A 20,643-nucleotide genomic window follows, 5' to 3' on the forward strand; every position below is an offset into this window, starting at 1 on the left:
CCTTTTGTTAACGGGTTTTGCCAGGCAAGTTGGATAGAATTCATTTAATTCCAAGGAAGCATGCCCCTGAACACTTCAGGAATTGAATGCCTCAAGTAGGGATGCCATGTACTTCACTGTGACAAGGGGAAACTTTGTCACACGCCCCCCTGACCATTAGCACCAAATCCCTTGACAGTCCTCTCATGGCTAACCTTTCCTCAAATGAATGCTCAGATTTGTCCATACCCACTGCCCCCAAATAAGTCCCTTTGTTTTATTTCTGTAGCAACTGGATCGCCTCCAAGATTTGTGGTCAGCCTGAAAATGAGTCACTCTCTAATCATGGTACAGGTTTCCCCCGCTCTCCAAAAGTAAAGTTTTCCTATGAAATCTTTCTTAAGCTAAAGTGGCATTAAGGGAAGAAACAATTACCATTAATTTATAGGGAAAAAACTTTGAGTATTCCCAGACCCCAAAAATAAGCTACCAAATCCTCTTAATTATATCCAGTTTTATGCTAAGTGTAACACCCTCACAGGCTCTCTTAGTCTTTTATGATACCTTAGCACACATCTTGCTAACATGCACAAAATAAATTGAGATAAAGCCCAGATGTTCACAGATACAGTTCAAAGCTAGGGTGGTTTGATGCTGAAATACTGAGTTTATTTCCCAGGGAAGAAGCTTGGTGGTGCCACTCTCGTTGCTGTGGATAAAGCTCCCTGTGAAACAAACACTGAATGTTATTTTCACTCCCCCCCCCTTTTTTTTATAAAAGCAAAACTCCTCTTTGGATTTCTTTCGGTTGTTGAAAATAGGTAGAGGTCTTTCGTAAAAGAAAAGTGATGTAACATAAACTTTTGAAAAGCAGGGTATACCTGCAACACATAGTGTCTTAGCCAACTGGGTAAACAGCGTGACCTGGCTATTCCAGTCCAGCTACCATAAATGTTGCCAATTATAACAACAGTTCCCATAATAGAGAAATGACATTAAAGAATGTAATGCACTGTGACAGTAACCTGATAAATATTATTGGATGGGATGACATGGAGACAAAAGTTTGGTGACCCTGGTTCACATTTAGCCCTAAGGCATTCTGTGAACATCATAAGACTTCACCTGACTTTTAATCATCGCCCAACACATAGGTCAGTAGCACTGGGTAAGCCAGGCCAAGCACTCAATGGGCTTTTTCTAAATTAGAACTGCCTATAATGCATCATTTCCATTACCTTTCCTCTGCAGATTAAAGAGTATAAGTCTTTATAATACACATTTTTGCTTATTCCAAATCCCACACACATGGTAAGAAAAAGCAAATGCATGCTTTTCTATTTTGTTCTTAGGATGTAATTCAGGAAAAAGAAGGTATTTTTACCTTAAATATATATACTTGCTTCATCAGAGAATTTGATTTAGTCTTTTGGCTTCTGGAACACATTTTCTGTTTTTGTTTTTGCTTTATCAAGCTAAGCAAATATGTAACAAAGGATTCAGAATATAAAAATATAATTCATAGTGGTATCAAGGCTCATCAGCAAGTGGAAATGCACTTTGTTTCCCCAACTGTTTAAGCTTGAGTAGCAATAAAGCAGGGTGGGTGGGAATCACAAAGATGCATCAGACATGGCACCAACCCTGATCCTTTTCAGAGGAGGGGGTGCAGAGAGGGACAATATAAGAACATAAATAGCTACAATATGATGTCATAAGTGACAAAAGCCATATTTGGGAAAGGGAGTAAGGTGAAGCAATTAGGAAAGATCTCTTGTAGCACATGGTTTGTGCTGGACATTTAAGGAGAGAAAAGAATGTCTTAGGCAAAGATATGGATTAAGAATATTTTATACAGGGGAACTGAGCGAGCAAATATTGTGATGGGAGAAAAAGGTGAGTCAGATTGACAAATTGATCCCTTTTTTATTTTGTTTTTGATTAACAGAGTTAAACCTAATGGAGAGAATGTGTTACGGGAGAGAAATAAATCGATGGCCTTTTATCTCCGCAAGAATAAATTAATATATTTTGGGCCGTCTCAGCAAAAACAACTTCCAGTTCCTGACGTGTCCTGTTCTCTCGCGGCAAGAACTCTTTAGGGTGTTTAGTCCCCTCGCTATCCAATGGCAGAGAAGTCCATACTTTTCAACGCAGCTGATTGGTTACTGTAAAAGCCCCGCTCTGAGCAAGAACCAATGAGCTCCTGGAGTCCAGATTCTTGGAAATAGTTTCTGGCCGGGAATGTGTGACATTGAGACAGTCTCGCACTTGTAAACAAGGACGAGTCTGGGTGGGCCCCCAGCCCACGCGACCTCGGGCCCTGTCCCAAGTGGCTGACCTCCAGCCCACCTACCTCCAGATGTCCGCTTTGGCTTCCAACTACCTTCTTCACAACAGGGCACTGTCAGGACAGCCGCCGGGAGGCGGGGCCCAAAGTTCCTCATCTGAGCCGATTGGCTCGGTCCCAGGCTCAGGACTTGTCTCCAAGTCCCAGTGACTCCTCCCCTTTGGTGTTGGGGGGAGCGTGCCGGGAAACAAATAAAACTGCAGGAGACGGCCGGTGGTGGCAAGTCGAGCACTTGAGTCTCAAGCCACTCACGTCTCCTTTGACTCACTGCCCGACTCCTCTGCTCCGAAGCACCCCTGAACCTCAGCTCAGATCGGGGTGCCGCAGCCCTCCAGCATACTTGTCCTCGTCTCCGGACGCGTCCCGCCGCCTCCTCGGTTCCAGGCTCTGTCCCTCTCAGCCTTCACCCGCAAGTCAAGCCTAGCCCCTACCAGGCCCCGTGAGCATCAAGATGAAGGCGGCCCGCTTCGTGATGCGCAGCGCCCGCTCGCTGAGCAGCGCCGGCCTGGTCCCCCGCGAGGTCGAGCATTTCTCGCGCTACAGCCCGTCCCCGCTGTCCATGAAGCAGCTGCTGGACTTTGGTGAGCGGGGGACGTAGGGCCCCGGCGGGTGCGCTGGGACTAGGGTACCGCCTTGATTTTCAATCCCGGTGCAGGGTAGGCTGGGTTCAGTGCTAAATACCAACTGGGGTCCGCTTTGCTGCTGAACCTGGAGCCTTGACGCCAGTGTACCTTGCCTTTTCCTTTTCCTGGATCTGCTTTCTTTCTGACAGGTTGTGCCTGCAGGTCGAGGTCACTTGCAGCCCCGCTGATGTTGGATGGTTTGAGCTCATCTTTCCTCTTCTTTCAGTCCAAAGCTTTCATCAAAATACTTTTTGCTTTCAGTCAGCATTTAACAGTGAAGGAGAAACCGCATTCCCTCACGGCTTAGTACTTCTTGGAGAAGATTCCTAATGTTATCAAGTAGCCTCAAATTAATTGAGATTTTTATCCCTTAGCTACCCTCCACAGGGTACATAACTGTGTTCCTAACAAATTTGTTTCTTTACCGGTATAGTTTTCCATATATTTGCATTACTGCTGAAAATATTTACAAACTTTCTGCCGTAACCTTAGGAAGAAAATTTCAAGGATTTAAATGTGTTATTATTTACCACTAGTCTGGAAACATCACGACTTCCACCTTACCCCTTATCTCCCAGTTTTATATCTACAACTCTGTGAACGATGTCTCATTGTCATTGTGGTGTTGACCAAACCCTGCACTCTAATGAATAATAAGAGCTGTGGGCTATTCTGACTTCTTGGAAGTGAATCCTCTTCAAAAAGAAAAAAATAATAATTCTCATATTGGTCACTTTAAAAAAAAAAAAAAAGACTATGAAGAAGATACTCCTAAATTGTCTATAAACACTAACCCAACTGAGGGTGAAATATAATTTTATAATATATGTGTTCATTCAATATTGGATAGTTGATGCTATTCAAATATATCACTTAGACATACTTGTTTCCAAAAACTAAATAAACGTTATTATTACAGGTTCGGAAAATGCATGTGAAAGAACTTCTTTTGCATTTCTGCGACAAGAATTGCCTGTGAGGCTCGCCAATATCCTGAAGGAAATTGATATCCTCCCCGATCGATTAGTAAATACCTCTTCAGTGCAGTTAGTTAAAAGCTGGTAAGTGGTGAACCATTCTGAAACAATCTTGAGTTTTAAGACAGTTATCTAAGTATGAATTATTCTAAAATACTACCATCATAATTGGAAACCAGGTAATCTGAGTAGTAAATACTTTTGAAATATGTAAACATTTTGTTTCATTAATTTAGGTAAGTTATCTTAAGAATAGTTTTAAGCTAGAAACAGACATTTTTAGCCTGAAAAAGTAAATACTTTCACAATGTAATTTTTACTTCTAGAAATATAAAAAATAATTGAGTTACTATTTCAGTTTTATATTTTAAATAATAAAAGACAGAATTTAATATTGCAAAAGGAATCTTATTCTACAAATAGATAGAGATGAAGACCCGGTATTTTATTTTATATTATATTATATTATATTATATTATATTATACCCAGTCATAAGACTGGGTCTTATATTAATTTTTGCTCCAAAAGACGCATTAGAGCTGATTGTCCCTCTAGGTCTTATTTTCGGGGAAACACAGTATTTAGAAAGAGCCTAATCTTTGTTATTTACAAACCAATTAACAGAGCAGGCTCTGGGTTCAAATGGTGCTTTTGCCTCTTCCCAGTTGTAGAATCCTTGTCAAGTGTCTTAAATTCTCTATGCCTCAATTTTCCCTTCTGTTATTGAAGGGAGTAAAGTATATGCCTCAGTGGCATATTTGAGTATAATTGAATGAGATAATTCATTGAAAAGCACTTACAAAAGTATCTGGCACACAGCCAGCACTCAGAAAGTGTCAGTTATTATCATCTCATTTTATAAATAAGGATACTGAAGCTTAAAGAAGGTAGATAATCCAAAGGAGCAGATTTTCAGAAAACAGAGCCAGGATATGCACTGAGGTAGGTATGCACCAGAGCCTTATCCTAATCCACTGACTGCACAGCTTTTTGTTCTTTGATTCAAGAAACATAGGTATTATATACCCATTAAACAATTACAATCTGAAACATATGCAATCTGTAGTATTTACTGCGGCTTTCAACACTTCTGTTCACCTATGAATGGAGTAGGAAAAAATATGAAGACGTTCTTAAAAAGTTGTTTTTAAATGCTTTTCTATAAAAAGATAAAAACATTTGCCAAACAAAACAGAAAACAATTCTGATCTGGAATAGTTAAAGAAATGTAAATTTAAGTTAGGAAGTTAAGGGTTAAGTTGTAGCTTTCTTTTTTAAAGACTTCCAAATGTCTTGGAGTTTTAATTTTTTAATTTTTTATTAAATTTATTGGGGTGACATTGGTTAGTAAAATTACATAGGTTTTAAGTGTACAGTTTTTTAATACATCATCTATGTGTTGCATTGTGTTTTCACAATCCAGAGTCAGTTCTCCCGTCACCATATATTTGACCCTCTGCCTTCTTCTCCCCCCCTTACCCACTTAGGTAACCACTAAACTGTTGTCTGTGTCTATGAGTTACTGTTTGTTTGTCTTGTTCATTTATTGCTTTCATTTGTATGTCCCACAAATGAGTGAAGTCAGTCGTATGGTTCTCGACTTTTTCTGTCTGACTTATTTTGCTTAGCATAATAATCTCAAGATCCATCCATGTTGTCGCAAATGGCAGTATTTTATCTTTTCTTATGGCTGAGTAATATTCCATTGTGTATATGTACTACATCTTTATCCAATCATTTATCGAAGGACACTTTGTGTTTCCATGTCTTGGGCACTGTACATAATGCTGCAATAATTTTATGGATACATGTTTTCAGATTTTTTGGGTATTCACTTAGGAGAGAGATTGCTGGGTGGTATGGTCATTCTAAATTTTTTGAGGCACCTCCATACTGTTTTCCATAGTGGCTGTACCAATTTACATTCCCACCAGCAGTGTATGAGTGTTCCCTTTTTTGGAGTTTTAACTTTAAGCATTACACTTATTTTGTCTTTTTAATTCATTTGTAAAAGACATTCTATTTTTAGCCACTCATATCTGACTATTCAATTTTAAAACTTAAAGCATACCTGTCACTTTACAGGTATATCCAGAGCCTGATGGAGTTGGTGGAATTCCATGAGAGAAGCCCAGACGACCAAAAAGTGTTATCAGAGTAAGTTATACACATTAGAATACGTGTCTAAATCTTTGACTATTTCCAGACATACACATATAATAAGGGATTACACACACTTATAATACATTTATAATCTAAGGAATATAAGTGAATGAAACTTATTTGAACTTTCACTAACTGTAAATATGTTTTGGCTTAGTTTTGTAGATACTCTCATCACAGTTCGAAATAGACATCATAATGTTGTTCCTACAATGGCACAAGGAATCATAGAATATAAAGATAGCTGTACAGTTGATCCGGTCACCAATCAAAATCTTCAGTATTTCTTGGATCGATTTTATATGAACCGTATTTCTACCCGGATGCTAATGAACCAGCACAGTAAGTTAGTTCATCATGGTCATGATATATAGAGATGGGCGTAGAATACAAGCCATACTGTATCTAGATTTTTCACTATTTGGTGGGTCACATTCTTTGTCAGTGGTAATTCTAATCATTATCCTGATTTTTATAACAATAATTTTTGTATTTATTTTCCAACAGTTCTTATATTTAGTGACTCACAGACAGGAAACCCAAGCCACATTGGAAGCATTGATCCAAACTGTAACGTAGCTGCAGTGGTCCAAGGTAAATTCTAAATATTTGCGTTTCCCTTATTGAGAATGTACACTCTATGATTGACATATAGTTGAGGTGACTCTGTGAATGAATTTATATTTAGAGTGTTCCCTTTATATTTTTTATAAATACTGGCATAAAGGTCCTTTACTTTTGAGTGCCAGGGGCTTAAGCATACATTTGTAATATAAAAAAAGCCAAACATCAGTGGCTAATTTGCCATATTTTTATATATTGTATTTGATCTCTGAAGTATGCAGATTACTACTGCTATAGCTATAACTTAAGCAGTCATAAGTTTTCTTCAATAAAATATTTAAAAGGTATTTTTATATACATAAACTTTTAGTCTAATAAATATTTTACATTAAGGGTGGCGTACACACTGAAGATTACTTGAAAATGTTATGTGGCACAAATTCATTTCATCATTATGAAAAAAACACTTCTATTCCAGATGCCTTTGAGTGTTCGAGAATGCTTTGTGATCAGTATTATTTAACATCTCCAGAATTAAAGCTCACACAAGTGAATGGTAAGCTATAAATAAAATATATTTTAATCTATGGAAAATTGAGTGTTCTCCAGTATGATTACTTCTTGTAAACACAAGGCAACTTTTGTGTTCCATTTTTTCCCTTCTAAACTTGCATAGAATTTGTGTACATTTTTTTTGAAGTCAAGGTTCTCTTGATCTCAACTGGAAAGTTCCAATTGAGCATATGGAGTTGCTAATAACAATTCTTAAAGAGTGGTTTGAACAAATAATTTGGGATTTAGAGGAGCAACTAAGTTCCAATACCTTAGATTAAAAAAAAAAAAAAAAAAAGATTGCGTACTACAGAATACAGGGGATGGGGGCCAGAAGCAAGAGGAACCGCTTGGTAGTTTAGGAGATATCCTTTTAAAGCAGTTACTCGTAAGATCTAGAATCAAAAATGCTTTAAATTGCACCATAAGAAATAAGCCAGTCACAGAAGGACAAATACTGCATGATCCCACTTGCATGAGGTATTTAAAATAGTCAAACTCATAGAAGCAGAGAGTAAAATGGTGGTTGCCAGAGGCTGCCTGGTGGGGTGGAATGGGGAGTAACTAACTAGTCAATGAGCATAAGATTTCAGTTATGCAAGATGAGTAAGTTCTAGAGATCTGCTGTACAACATTGTGCCGATAGTTAACGATACGATATTGTATATGTACATGTAAATATTTAAGAAGGTAGATGTCATGTTCAATGTTCCTACCAAGAATATTTTTTTAAACTACACTATAGGAACGTATATACCAGTTTTGGAAGCAGAGTTGAATAGAGTTGAACAGCTTCAACTCTAGGGTACCTGAAAAGATAAAGTCTTCCCATATTGACTGAAGTGATTACATGTTGAATGCAAGGCACAATTTTTATCCTGTCCCAAAGTTGCTTCTTAAAGCACGATAGTATACTTAAATTGGAATAACATTCTACTTTCGATTCAAAGTAAACATCTTTTCCAAGTAATAGTTATACATGAACAATGTTTATTGGTGATGAGAATTAAAATCAAGTTGCTCAAATTAAGAGTAGCCTAACTCATGAATTGGGAATATGCAAATATAACTGATTGCGAAACTAAAAATAAGAGTACAAGTACAGATTGAAAAGTATCTCTAAATATTAACAGCATTGCTGCACGATACTTGTAAATAAATTGCTTGAACTGTTTGATAAAATAAAAAGGGAACTGAGCCAGACATTATGTTTTCTGATTCAAACTTTGCCAAGGCCTGGGACACCAAAGAATAATACTTTTATTTTTCTTTTCAAACAGTGTTATGAGATTTTTGTTTCTTGTTTTCTTTAGCCTCTTGGTGAAACTTAAGCATATTTAGCTTGTAAGATTTAATGTTTGGGTGATAAAAATCAAAAAGAATCAAATGTGTTATTTTTTCCCCATGCATTATTTTGTAAATTTCCATGGGCTACGTCAATTTCAAAATATGAAAATTATAGCTAGCATTAATTTTGACGTTATACTATAGACGTATTCATTTTTTCTTCTTTCTTCCAGTGCATATAATTTTAACTCTGAGATTGTCCAGTACAGAAGTTTTGAAAATAGAAACAAATAATCCATGTAATCTAATTTATAGCACCCTTGTTGCACACTTCATCTGACGTTATACATTTGCAGAGAAATGCAAAAATTAATCATAGAGCACTGGGTAGCAACTGTAGTAGCATTTTGAAAATAAACACGTTGTGTTTGCTGTTTAAGAGGAAAGGTTCTAGGGTAGGATTTTGCAGTGAGAAGGATGGGGACTATTCCAAACCTGTTTAAGTCTAAAACGTTAATCAAATAGATATGGAAGTTCATTTTAATGAAATATTTGTTTACCAATTCTAATGAGCTGAATTTTTCTAGGAAAATTTCCAGGGGAGCCGATTCACATTGTGTACGTTCCTTCTCACCTTCACCACATGCTCTTTGAACTATTCAAGGTATGACACTGCACAATAATTGCAGTTTGTTTTTTTTTAATTCACTGTTCACATTTTTATTTCCTTTATCCTTCTGACTAAACAGGAGCCTCACTATCTTCTCCCAAGCATGCTTCTGTGCTTTTAACAGAAGGTGGCTACTGTTAATGTTTGAAAGGGTACATTGAGTTCCTTGTAGCTTCAACATGTATTTGGGAATGCACAATAGGATTCATGGTGTGTCAGTGCCCCCTATTCCCATTATGTTTGCAGGTGCCCAACAAAGCACTATTCATTCGTGTATTTGTTAAGGAGGGTCGGGGGTAAATGCTGTAGGGATTGAGGCCTTGTTACTTCCACCCCCGCAGGCTCATCCAATTCCAAATCCAGAGGTTCGGGTCTAGAATTAACTGTAGGTGGCTGGGCCCCAACCTGAGTCTAGAATATACGCAGAAGACAGTCCATTCTTTCAATGATCTACTTTAATGTGCATATGACTCACCTGGGGGTTTTGTTAAAAGCAAATTCTGATTCACTGGATCTGGGGGGGGCCTCAGATTCTAATAAACTAATAGGTTATGCTGCTGGCCCACAGTCCACATCGCACGGTTAGATTGTAGGGCAGTGCTTTTCAAACTTCCATGTGCATTCGAACCACCTGGAGGGCTTGTGAAAACACAGATTCTTAGGCTCTGCCCCCACAGATTTTAATTCTCTAGGTCTGAGAATTTGCATTTCCAAGAAACTCTCAGAGGATGGGGGTGTTACTGGCCTGGAGTAACTAGGTGCTAAAATCAAATCTTGTCCTGGGTTTTAAGACCAAACTACAATTCTGTACTTAACACCAAAAGATGGAAAAAGATTTCTTTGTGATAATCCCAATAGTCCTTCTGGACTGGAGAGGAGGAAGCCTAAAGAAAGTGAAATCTGCTTCTAATTCTTCTCAGAATTTACTGTTTCCTAACTTATTCTAATGTTAGTGCAATGAGGTATTGATTATACTACAAACATCTGATCTATGTTATTTCACTTCAGCTAATGATTAAAACTTCATATTAAATGGAAACCAGAAAGCAGATAACTTACCAGCAGAAGGCTAGAGAAGAAAGTGGGTGAAACAAACCCAAACTGTGTCTGTACGAGATTCATCCAGTTGTCTGAAAACTTGTTTGAGTTTCTTTTTTGTGAAAAAACAAAAGATACTTTTTTGTTGATTTGATTCATTTTTAAATTGAATGGTCCAACTCAGTTATTTTGCCTTCACTGGTAAAAATTATGATAATCACATGCAAATTGAAATTGAATTTAGAATTATTTAGTATCCTTTTAAATAGCAACAACTTTTTCCCAGCAAATTTTATAAAAGCCAATACATTGGTTCAATGATTCATTTGTTATGTAATAGTCTTTGGTGTTTGGGTGCAAAATGTAATGGAAAGACAGAAAAGAGAGTATTACAAAATAGACTATAAAAAACAATTTCTACCTTTAAATTAAGCTTACAAATAAGAACTTGACAACTAGCAGAACTGTTTTTCCATTAGACATTACTCCCAGGTGCTATATTACATGGTAAATGAGTATTTTTCATTATACATCTGCATGACACATTCATAAATGGCTATTTAAAGAGCTGTTGTAACTACTAAATTAAAAAAAGAATAGGAACTTTGAATTACCGTCTGTGCTGCTTTTATTTTTAAACATAAAAAAAATAGTTATTTAGTGTCCCTCATTCTTCTGCCATTGAATTCCTTATGGTGTTGCTTTCTTTAGAATGCAATGAGGGCAACAGTTGAACACCAGGAAAACAAGCCTTCCCTTACACCAGTTGAGGTGACTGTTGTCTTGGGAAAAGAAGATCTTACAATTAAGGTAACAATTCTCTATTTTTTTTTTGAGTCTCTCTTGAGAGAATTAATTATTTTGCTGCGACCTTCACATGTTTTCCTGTGGCTTGCACTATCTAATTGGTACCACTTAGTATGTTTTGAATATTTTTTGCTAAAATTCAATATAACGGTAAATTTATTAACATATAACGAAATAAAAGTAATTTATGTACAAAGCAGCTCAAAATGTTATTAAATGCATAAAATAGTCAACATATCAACTTTTCATTTTGGTGGATTTTTGACACCTTTTGAAAAAAAAACTTGAAATCAATGAATGCAGTGAAAGAGTTAAAAAAGAGGCCATAATAATAAAGCTCTCTGCTTTGAGCAATAGATCAAAGTCGTCTATCAGGTGACTTTTAAATGGAGGAAAGACATTTTTATATAGACAAATGCACATTGTTTTTAATGTGTAGCTCTGATGACTTGTTTGTTTGTTTGTTTAAGATTTCAGACAGAGGAGGTGGTGTTCCCCTGAGGATCACTGACCGTCTCTTTAGTTACATGTATTCCACGGCACCAACGCCTGTGATGGATAATTCCCGAAATGCTCCTTTGGTAAGACCAATTATATGGCTAAGTTCATCCCAGCCACCTAGTTCTAAAGGTAGAGGAAGGATTAGAAGGAAGTGTTTAGGCAAGTTCATCAATTTAGTTAAATTGGGCATGGGGGCTATATGAGAAAGAATGATAAAGCAAGCTAAAAATGGTGAAACAATTTAAAGGGTCTCTGATTTGAAGCAGAAGATATTTATCTAGGTTCTAAGACATCAGTAACAGGTAGGATAATAACTCCCTCCCACATTGTATTTTAATGATCACATCCATGGCTCTTTACCAATAACATCTTTCCCCTATAGGCTGGTTTTGGTTACGGTTTGCCGATTTCTCGTCTATATGCCAAGTACTTTCAGGGAGATCTGCATCTCTACTCTTTATCGGGATACGGAACAGATGCTATCATCTACTTAAAGGTATACTTTAAATTCAATAGAAAAAAATCATGCTTCTGAGACGATTGCTTCTTTCCCAGCCCTGAGTCCACTGTGAATACCCCAAACTGAATCAATGCAAATAATGACCACAAGTCATTCTGTTTTCTCTTTGGTATGCGTATATATACTATTTAATATTTAATAGGGCAACTTAACAAAAAGGAAGTGGAACCAGTTCTACCTGCCTCCAGTGAAGCAAAATTGTTTCCCAAGAAGCACTTTAGTTTCAGAATGAGAACATGCTCATGTGATTTTTTTTTAAGGCAACTCCTTTGGCTTCTGTGAGAATAATTGTACTTTTGTTTTGCTTAAACTTGTGGGAAATGTATGCTAATAATGTTCCAGCCTCAAAAACAACAGATACCAAGATACTCATGACCTTAAACTGACCTTATTAGAAATCCAGAAAGGAAAGCTGAGTGCTCACTAGTTGTCAGTGGGACGTTTGGCATTTCCTGTTTAAGCTTTAAAGCTGGGTGCATGTTTTATCTATTTCTGGTAAAGCCTCAACTTATTTGTTAAGGTCACTGTTCTGATTCTGTTTATCATTTGCCAACTATTTTGACTGAAAATACATTTACACATATTAGCACCTAAAACATTAAGCCTCCAGGCTCCCATTCTGTGCCAGGGAATTATTTGCCAAGTGAATCTTTGACCATCTGAAATAATTAACGTATTTATTTCTTAAATGAGCCAAAGTCTTCAAAGTATTGGGAAGAATTAATAGATTGTATATTTATAGTATCACATTTTAATAGGTTAATAGTATCAGATTAGGACTCTTTATCACAAATATTACAGTTTTGCCTGGAAAGGATAGCTTTGCTATTCAACTCTATCGTATCAGTAACATCCAAAAAAGGAACGTGTGTAAATATTGAACACAAATTCTATTCCTTAATTTATAATTGTATATATACTATTTCATCCCCTATAGGGTAGAGATAATATTTATTTTTTCGTTTTCTTTTATACAATGCCTAGCATTCTGTGGGCCCTGGTGTACTCTTATTACTAAATCAATTAGAGAATGTATTTGAATGTTTGATATATATTTTTTTTTACCTCCGAATTTATTTTGAATAATCTCTTGGAGTATAAATTATGCCATAAATAATTTCTTTGGTTTGATTTTTTTTTTTTCCGCCCTCTCCTTTCAGGCTTTGTCTTCTGAGTCTGTAGAAAAACTGCCAGTCTTTAATAAATCAGCCTTCAAACATTATCAGATGAGCATTGAGGCAGACGACTGGTGTATCCCAAGCAAGGAACCAAAGAATCTGGCAAAGGAAAAAGTGGCTGTGTGATGAGGAACACTCAGGACACTTGAAGGGATCAAAGTGGGTCTACAGCAGTGCTGCTTCCTGAATGTTTGCATGTGAACGCTCGGTCCCTCAAAAACAAACAACCGCCACAAAAACTCGTTGAGCAGAACACCGAAGGGAAGAGGAGCAAAACTCTTTTCTGTGACCCAGGAAAGCACAGCGCAGGACTACAGGAGTGAACAGATGGCCAGCTCTTTATTCTTTTCACTTAGAATAATGCTTGGGTTTATATCAAATCCTAAAGAACATAATAAGCCTCAATTTTTCATCTGTTTATCAACAACAATGGGAAAGGGAGCAAAGTGAAGCTACAGGCTAGCAGTTTCAGGAGACTGATATTTTAGACCTCTGGTTGGCATCATAAGATATTAATATTTATGAGATATCAAGTGTCAATTATACCAGTAATTTTCCTGCCATTCAAAGCACTAGGGTTACGTGTACACTAGATGATTAGAAATGTATATGAATGTACATTTTGTGTTCATTATATATCTATGTGCTCTAGAGAGGGAAAACTGGTAACTAAAATAACATTCACTTTGAATAAGGAATGAGTCAAAACATGTTATTCAAAGTTACAGCCAAGGCATTGAGCCTATGTGAAAACTCAGAAGAAAGCCTTTTCTGATAAATACAGGATCTTTCTTATGCTGCTTTCCCTGTTAACACTTCACATAATAAGTGAACACTTAGTACCAGGTGCCTAGTCTTCAGTGAATTTTAAAATATACACTGAATTCAGGATGTTGGCGGTTGGTGAGAGAGAAAGAATTGCCAAAGTGATAGCAAAAATATCCCTCACCTTGCTTTGTTTATAAATGAAATAGTAGATTGGGAAAACTAATGTTAGGAAATGAAATCATGCATTCAGAACCTAACAAAGTAGGAAGGGCTGTTCTCTACTCTGCAGTGGTGGTGATGCAAAGGCACCTATTTTCTAGGTTTTAAAAGATGTATTTTTGATATACTTAGTTATATTCTCTACACTCCACCATTAACATGTCTTTAAAAAAATATTCCCAATTATCAAATGGCTCAAGAACATTAGAATTTAAATACTTCTTGGTGTATATTTAACAAGTAGCCTGGGAGTAAGAGGACTTCATGCTAGGGATACTTTCATTTGTGAATCACTGAGATTGAAAGCTAACGAATGACAGCTGTAATGCATTTGGAACTTTTGGGGAGTTCAAGTATGCAGGTTGAAAGGGAAGAAATGAAAAAACAAAAAAAGAAAAGAAGGAAAGAAGGTGGGAAAGAAGGAAGGATGGAAGGGAGGGAGGGAGAGAGAAAGGGAGGAAAAGAAAGGAAAGGAAGATGGAAGGAAGGGAAGCAGAAGGCAAGCATCTTGCTGATTTCTGCACAAGTTATTTCAAGAAATTATCCATATTTTCATGGATAAATTATTGGTAAGAAGATGAATTGGTGCCTTTCAAAACAGTATGACTTATTTAAATGGCTCTCTCACTCTTACAAGACATTAGGCTTTAATGAGATAATAAACTCTTCTGTGTCAAATTGATATTCAAACTGGAATATAGGAAAAATTAGACCTTGCATTGGAAAATAATCAGTAATCTCTATGTGTTGAACTTAACATTTGTGTTTAATTTTGTCATGGCCTGTTGTTGTGGTGCTTCTGGGAGTGGTCATAGAAGCCTTAAACTATTTGTTGCGGATTTCAGATTTCATCATCAGAAGTTTTAGTGACTTTTCTTGATAATGGAATTCTGGCTTCTGATAACACAAAACTATTTGCCAGTTATTTTGACTTTTAGGTTAACTTAAAGGTTATTTGACTTTTCAGTTTTTACTGAAATTAAACATTTTTGCATGTAAATACTTGTATTTACCAAAGATTTAAAGCAGTTGATTAATTAATTAACCCAAACACTGTGAACTATCTTTAAAACCCTAGAGAAAAAGAAATGTTGGGATCTCAATAACATCAACTGTGTAAATGGAATTCTATAAAATAGAAGTAGTCTACATTGGTATTTGTGAAATTTATGGAAGAGCTTTAGGATTCTAGTGAATGGATACCGCACATTAAGACCCACTTAAATTATTAATGTATAAATTGTGTTTTTGTCTCCAGGCTCTGTACAGAGAAATGTGATAATTTTTATAATAAATATTTTTATTATAATAGTAGACATAATCTTTTAAATTTCTTTTCTCAAATTAATGGCAAAATACTAAGAAGAATTTGAGGTACACGTTTTCCTCACTTTATATTCAAGTCCAATTTATCTACATGTTGGGTATAACCTTTTAAAAGTATTGAAAACAACTTAAAACCTTAATTTTTAAACAAAATATACATACTTTATAGCAGTCCAGAAATTTCTAATCATCCTTTGCTTTCTTATTTATGCTCCATAACACATAGTACAATGTGTATTTATTTACATGAATATATTCAATAATCATTTGTGCAACGCATGTATTCTTTATAGTTTTGGGTACATTTACTTTAAAGTTTTATTTAAGGACTGTATTCACATAACAAATACAATGGAGTACCAAAATAATTACCTAGATAATTTAGATTCCCAAGCAATTTCTGGATTAAATAATCTGAAAAATAAATAATAAAATAGAAATTCAATAGAAATTACTGAGTTAAGTCATGGCATATTTTATTTTTGCTATCTCCACACCATCTTTCTTTACTAATTTAATCCCACTTTACCTTCAGACAACATCCTTTCTACCCACCTCCATAATACCCTTATTGGTAAAATTTTGCACATTAAAAAAAGGGAAGAACAAGGGAGGTTGGAAGGAACAAAGAAGAAGGAAGGAAGGAAGGAGGGAAGGAAGAAAAGAAAAATTAGAATAAAATAAAATTAGTGGAATAAATTTGCCATGACTAAATTCTAAACTCTTGTCAGAATAACCATATTTGAATAAAAAATGCCATCAATCTAAGGCATTAGACCTTAAATATATCCTAACGCCCTTCATCAAGGACACCGTCCTATACTTGACACCCCTCATTTCTTGTTCTGCAAAGGAAGTACTGCACTTTGTGTCTAAAGAAAGCATATGCACACATGCATATGCACATATAAACATGTACTCTCACATGGGATTTAGCTGTAAATTTCCTTGGAGTAAGCTGCTTGGGAGGTAGGGAGTTTGTGTACTCCACAGTCTCGGAACTTTCATCCACATTTCCATAAAAACTGCAGGACTTCATTCAAATACTACAATTTTCCATTTACACGCACATATATCTTTTTGACAAAATCAATATGTTTACCGCAACATATAATAATTTTCAAGGTCAACAAAGCAAGCTGAATATTCATCAGCACAATATTCTGTTTCTTCTAAATTTCAAATTTGGCTAAAAATGGTAGGAGAATTTGATCTTAGCTACAATGACATGTGCAAAGAGAGATGGAAATCATTGTGAGCTAGTAGCTTGGGCATTGACTTTGATAATTTCTATATATACTCTTCTACTATACTTTCAGGTACTGTACTTATGCTTAGATGTGTACCAATAGTGCAAATGTATATGGAATTTCCAGGTCACTTTGGTCTGTCCTGGTGAAAGAATTGAGGGGCTTTCATAATTTCACAGGATATTATGTAAGAAGTCCCCCACCATGAACACTTGGCTTCTATCTTGATTAGCAATCTAGCCATACATGTCTTTTTTGGATTTTTCACTCTTTTCCTTACATCACAGTTACTTAGGCACTCAATAAACATTTCCTGGATAAATACATGAATAGATACATAAATAAACTTCTGCCTATAGAACAGCATTCTTGCACTTAAGGGTAGATCAGAACTCTGTATTAAATAAATGCACATCAAATATAAGATTTTATGCTATAAATGGTTTAACAAGGAGTTTTACAACATTGTAGAAACTCTGGAACACTTTTCCAAACCAGTTGAATTGCAACTGATCTTTTTTTAATATCATTCTCCACTGGTGTTCTTTGGCTAATGGAAATTATTACATATTTCAAAAGAAATTAAATGATGGGTAAAAGTTATTAGAAGTAAGAAAATTTCTTGAGTAAATGGGTCAGTGTTTCAGATTTTATGACTATTCTTCCTTCTTGCTCACCTTGGACTCAGATGGAAAAATTTTGCCATCCATATTTCATGGCCACTTAATGAAAATGAGCAATTGTCTTTTAATGAGATTTTATAGTTCTTAGCCAAGGGCAAATAAACATTAAATGCCACTCAAAACCAACAGAAATGTCAGTAATCTTGAAAACATGTTGTCTAGTAAATGATGTGAAAATGATGTGAACTGTCTTAGTGATAAATCCAGCAACAAAATAATAAAGTTTGTCAACAAATTATGAGACGTCATTTTTATGTTTACTGCTACCATTTAATGTAATGAAAATAACACAGGACTGGTTGTGAAGTAATGCAATATAGCTACATATTGTTTATTAGCATACTATTTTCCATAAATGTAAAAAAGGTGCTTTAATATCTAAGACAATAGCCTACTGAATAGCAAAGTCTTGAATTTTTAAATCAATTCCATTAAAAGTATGCACTTTAATGTGTTTCTGGCTCTGAAATACACTTTGATATTTGATAGAGTTGCTCTCAACTCAGTCTTTTCAATTCATTTTTAAGGATGACAAAATTTGTATGAAATTACAAATTTGTGATCAGAAAATGAAATAACAATTTGAAAACAAAAAGAAAAACCTTATACCATGTTCTTAGGCAATTCTCTTTACCTATTTGAGTTCCAGTTTTATCTTTATCTAAATGAGATCTAGTTGTTTAAGGAAGGCACTTCTAATGTTGAAGTTTTTGAATCTATGTTTTCAAATGATTCTTTCCTGAACACCCATACTCCAATCTGTCTTAAGTCCAAACTAGGCTCTTATAATATCACTTATCCAGCTCAACATCCTTTGCTGGCTTCCCAATGCCTAAGAATCTGATATTTATAGTTTTCTACATGACCAACCTTACAACTTGTATCCTTCATTACTGAATGGTTCAATATAGTGTCTTCTAAATACGGGACAAACACATTTCTTTTCTCTCATTATACATATGCCTACCTGAAATGCCCTTTCCCTTATCTGTGTTTTTGTTTGTTTGTTTGTTGGTTTTCCTAAAAGCTGCTCAACCTTCTAGGCCCAACTCAAATTCCATTTCCATAGACTGGACATCCCACTTCAAAGTAATCTCTCTCACAACTTCCTCCTCTAAACTCTCTCATTGGTCAGAGCCATTTTAGTATTTGTTACGTAATTCCTAAGGTTGCTAGTTAAATGTGATGGAGAGATATGAAACCCAGAAACTCAACTAGATTGTGTGTTCCCTGCAATCCAAGACTGTGGATTACACATACCTATATAAAAACCATGATGCTAAACCTGTCTCATGTATAGTAGACATTGAATGATATTTCTGGATTAATATATTTTTGATGAGCTGGCAAGACAGTGAATAGCAATAGAATAATTCCTAAGTGAGCAGATTATTCTATTGATCTAAAACCAAATCAACCCATCTTAATATTTTTTAATGGCCCTCATCATTTCTTCTCAATCTGGGAAAGATTCACGTTTATTTCCAGGTTAATCATAGCTGTAATATATTCACAAAAAAACTAAACTAAACATTTTATTTCATGCTTAAAAGTCAATCTTTGCCTTCATGGGCCTTATCGTCCTATTGAAGCGTTAAAAGACACAAACATGTGAAAAGTTGAATCATGACCAAAGATTTTAGTACCAGTTCAAATTAACAATAGAAGAAATGTCATAATTTCTAATATAAGTAGTCAGGCAAATGCACTATCATTAATTGATATAGAAATTTAAAGAAGGAAAGGTGACTTCAGGCTAACGTAAATAGGTAGAAAGAGGACAGTTTATGTGGAGGAAATGGGAAGAAGACCATGAAAAAAGTATCGGGAGAGGGTGGGAAGGGTAAATTGGAGCTAAACTGAAGACAGTTTGAATGTCTGGATGTGGTACCTGTGGTATCAAGGAGCCTTTTACTGGGATAGTAAAAGGATCAAAACAGTTTTGTTTGCTAAAATACTGAGATCATGTTTTTCACTATCAGTTTGTTTACAAAATACAGTGCAGCAATCAGCACAATTTTCTGAAATGAGAAAATAATTTAATTTTCAAATAACTAACGAGAGCATCTGTGGTGTCTGTTGATTGATGAGTGAAAACAGTGGGTTTTTGCCTGAATGTTGTAGTGGTCAGGCATGTACTCTGGAGCCAGACTACCTAGATGTCCATCCCAGCTGTGCTGCTTAATAGCCATGGCAAGTTACATAACTTCTCTCTGCCTTAGTTTTCTGATCTGTAAAATGGGGCTAATATTACAGCATTTTTCCTTATAGGAATCCTGCAATAATTAAAATGAGTCAATATACGTAAAGTATGTAGAACAGTCTTTGGCACATAATAAAATTTACGTAGAAAGTAGCTATTTTATCAATAAGGTTATTTAAGTATCAGATACTGGATCCTTATATTAAGTTCCTATACAAATAAGTTGGTAGAAATAGAAATAAACTACTGTCCTTCAGATACGAGTTCATACAGTGTGAGCATGCAATATCAATGCTAATGACAAATTTGCTCCAATCTACCCTATTGCCTGATTATGAAACCTGGGTAAAGTTTTTTTGGGTCAAAGAATGGTCTGTGACCAGCAACCACTGAGCAAGGCTGAGTGAAGCTGTTTAGGCAGGGATCAAACCCAGACCTTGACCGCTTCGGTAATGCCGTCCAGTAAAAACCTGGATGGATGGTGGGGTCGTGTGTTACCTAATGGGATTTATTAACTCTTTTGGGTCCGTCTGAGGGCACTGCACAAAACAGCACCTTCCTGAACACTGAGGAGGAGCTGGCTCACTCCAGATTATAAATTAACACACAGACTGCTGAACACAGCACCTTGCTCAAAGCATGCTCTCAATATTTGTTTATCGAATGAATGAAAAGAGACTTAAGCCATTAAAGTAACAATCAGGCTTCAGTTGTTCCCTAGGCAGCCTCTTTGCCCTTCTACATATCATATTGCATCTTGTGAAAGCAGACCTCCAAATGATAGCAAAAACAAGCACAAAACATGAATGTTTAAAAGCCTTTGAAAACAGTTCCCTGGCTTGTTGGAAAGTAGAGAATGTTTTCTTACCTTTTTTCTTAAGACTGTCTGACAATAGTTCTTTGTAACTAAAAATATATCCGTATTTTCAGTGTTAGAGAGTCAGATGAGATTCTTATTTTTACATAATCCAGATAGTTCCAGGC

The 20,643-nt window shown here is 35.8% G+C and overlaps 1 protein-coding gene across 1 annotated transcript; it reads left to right on the forward strand.

The window, feature by feature from the left end:
• The first annotated feature begins 2,502 nt into the window (after positions 1 to 2,502).
• Positions 2,503 to 14,664, forward strand: PDK4 (pyruvate dehydrogenase kinase 4). The gene is made up of 11 exons (XM_033088212.1): positions 2,503 to 2,910; positions 3,872 to 4,013; positions 6,016 to 6,087; positions 6,251 to 6,435; positions 6,601 to 6,687; positions 7,136 to 7,213; positions 9,084 to 9,160; positions 10,916 to 11,014; positions 11,482 to 11,592; positions 11,895 to 12,008; positions 13,193 to 14,664. Exons 1-11 carry the CDS (start codon positions 2,781 to 2,783, stop codon positions 13,334 to 13,336), a joined length of 1,239 nt encoding a protein of 412 aa, XP_032944103.1. The 5' UTR covers positions 2,503 to 2,780; the 3' UTR covers positions 13,337 to 14,664.
• Positions 14,665 to 20,643: the final 5,979 nt, after the last annotated feature.

The sequence above is a fragment of the Rhinolophus ferrumequinum genome, chromosome 20, assembly GCF_004115265.2.
Source record: "Rhinolophus ferrumequinum isolate MPI-CBG mRhiFer1 chromosome 20, mRhiFer1_v1.p, whole genome shotgun sequence".
Classification (NCBI taxonomy): domain Eukaryota; kingdom Metazoa; phylum Chordata; class Mammalia; order Chiroptera; family Rhinolophidae; genus Rhinolophus; species Rhinolophus ferrumequinum.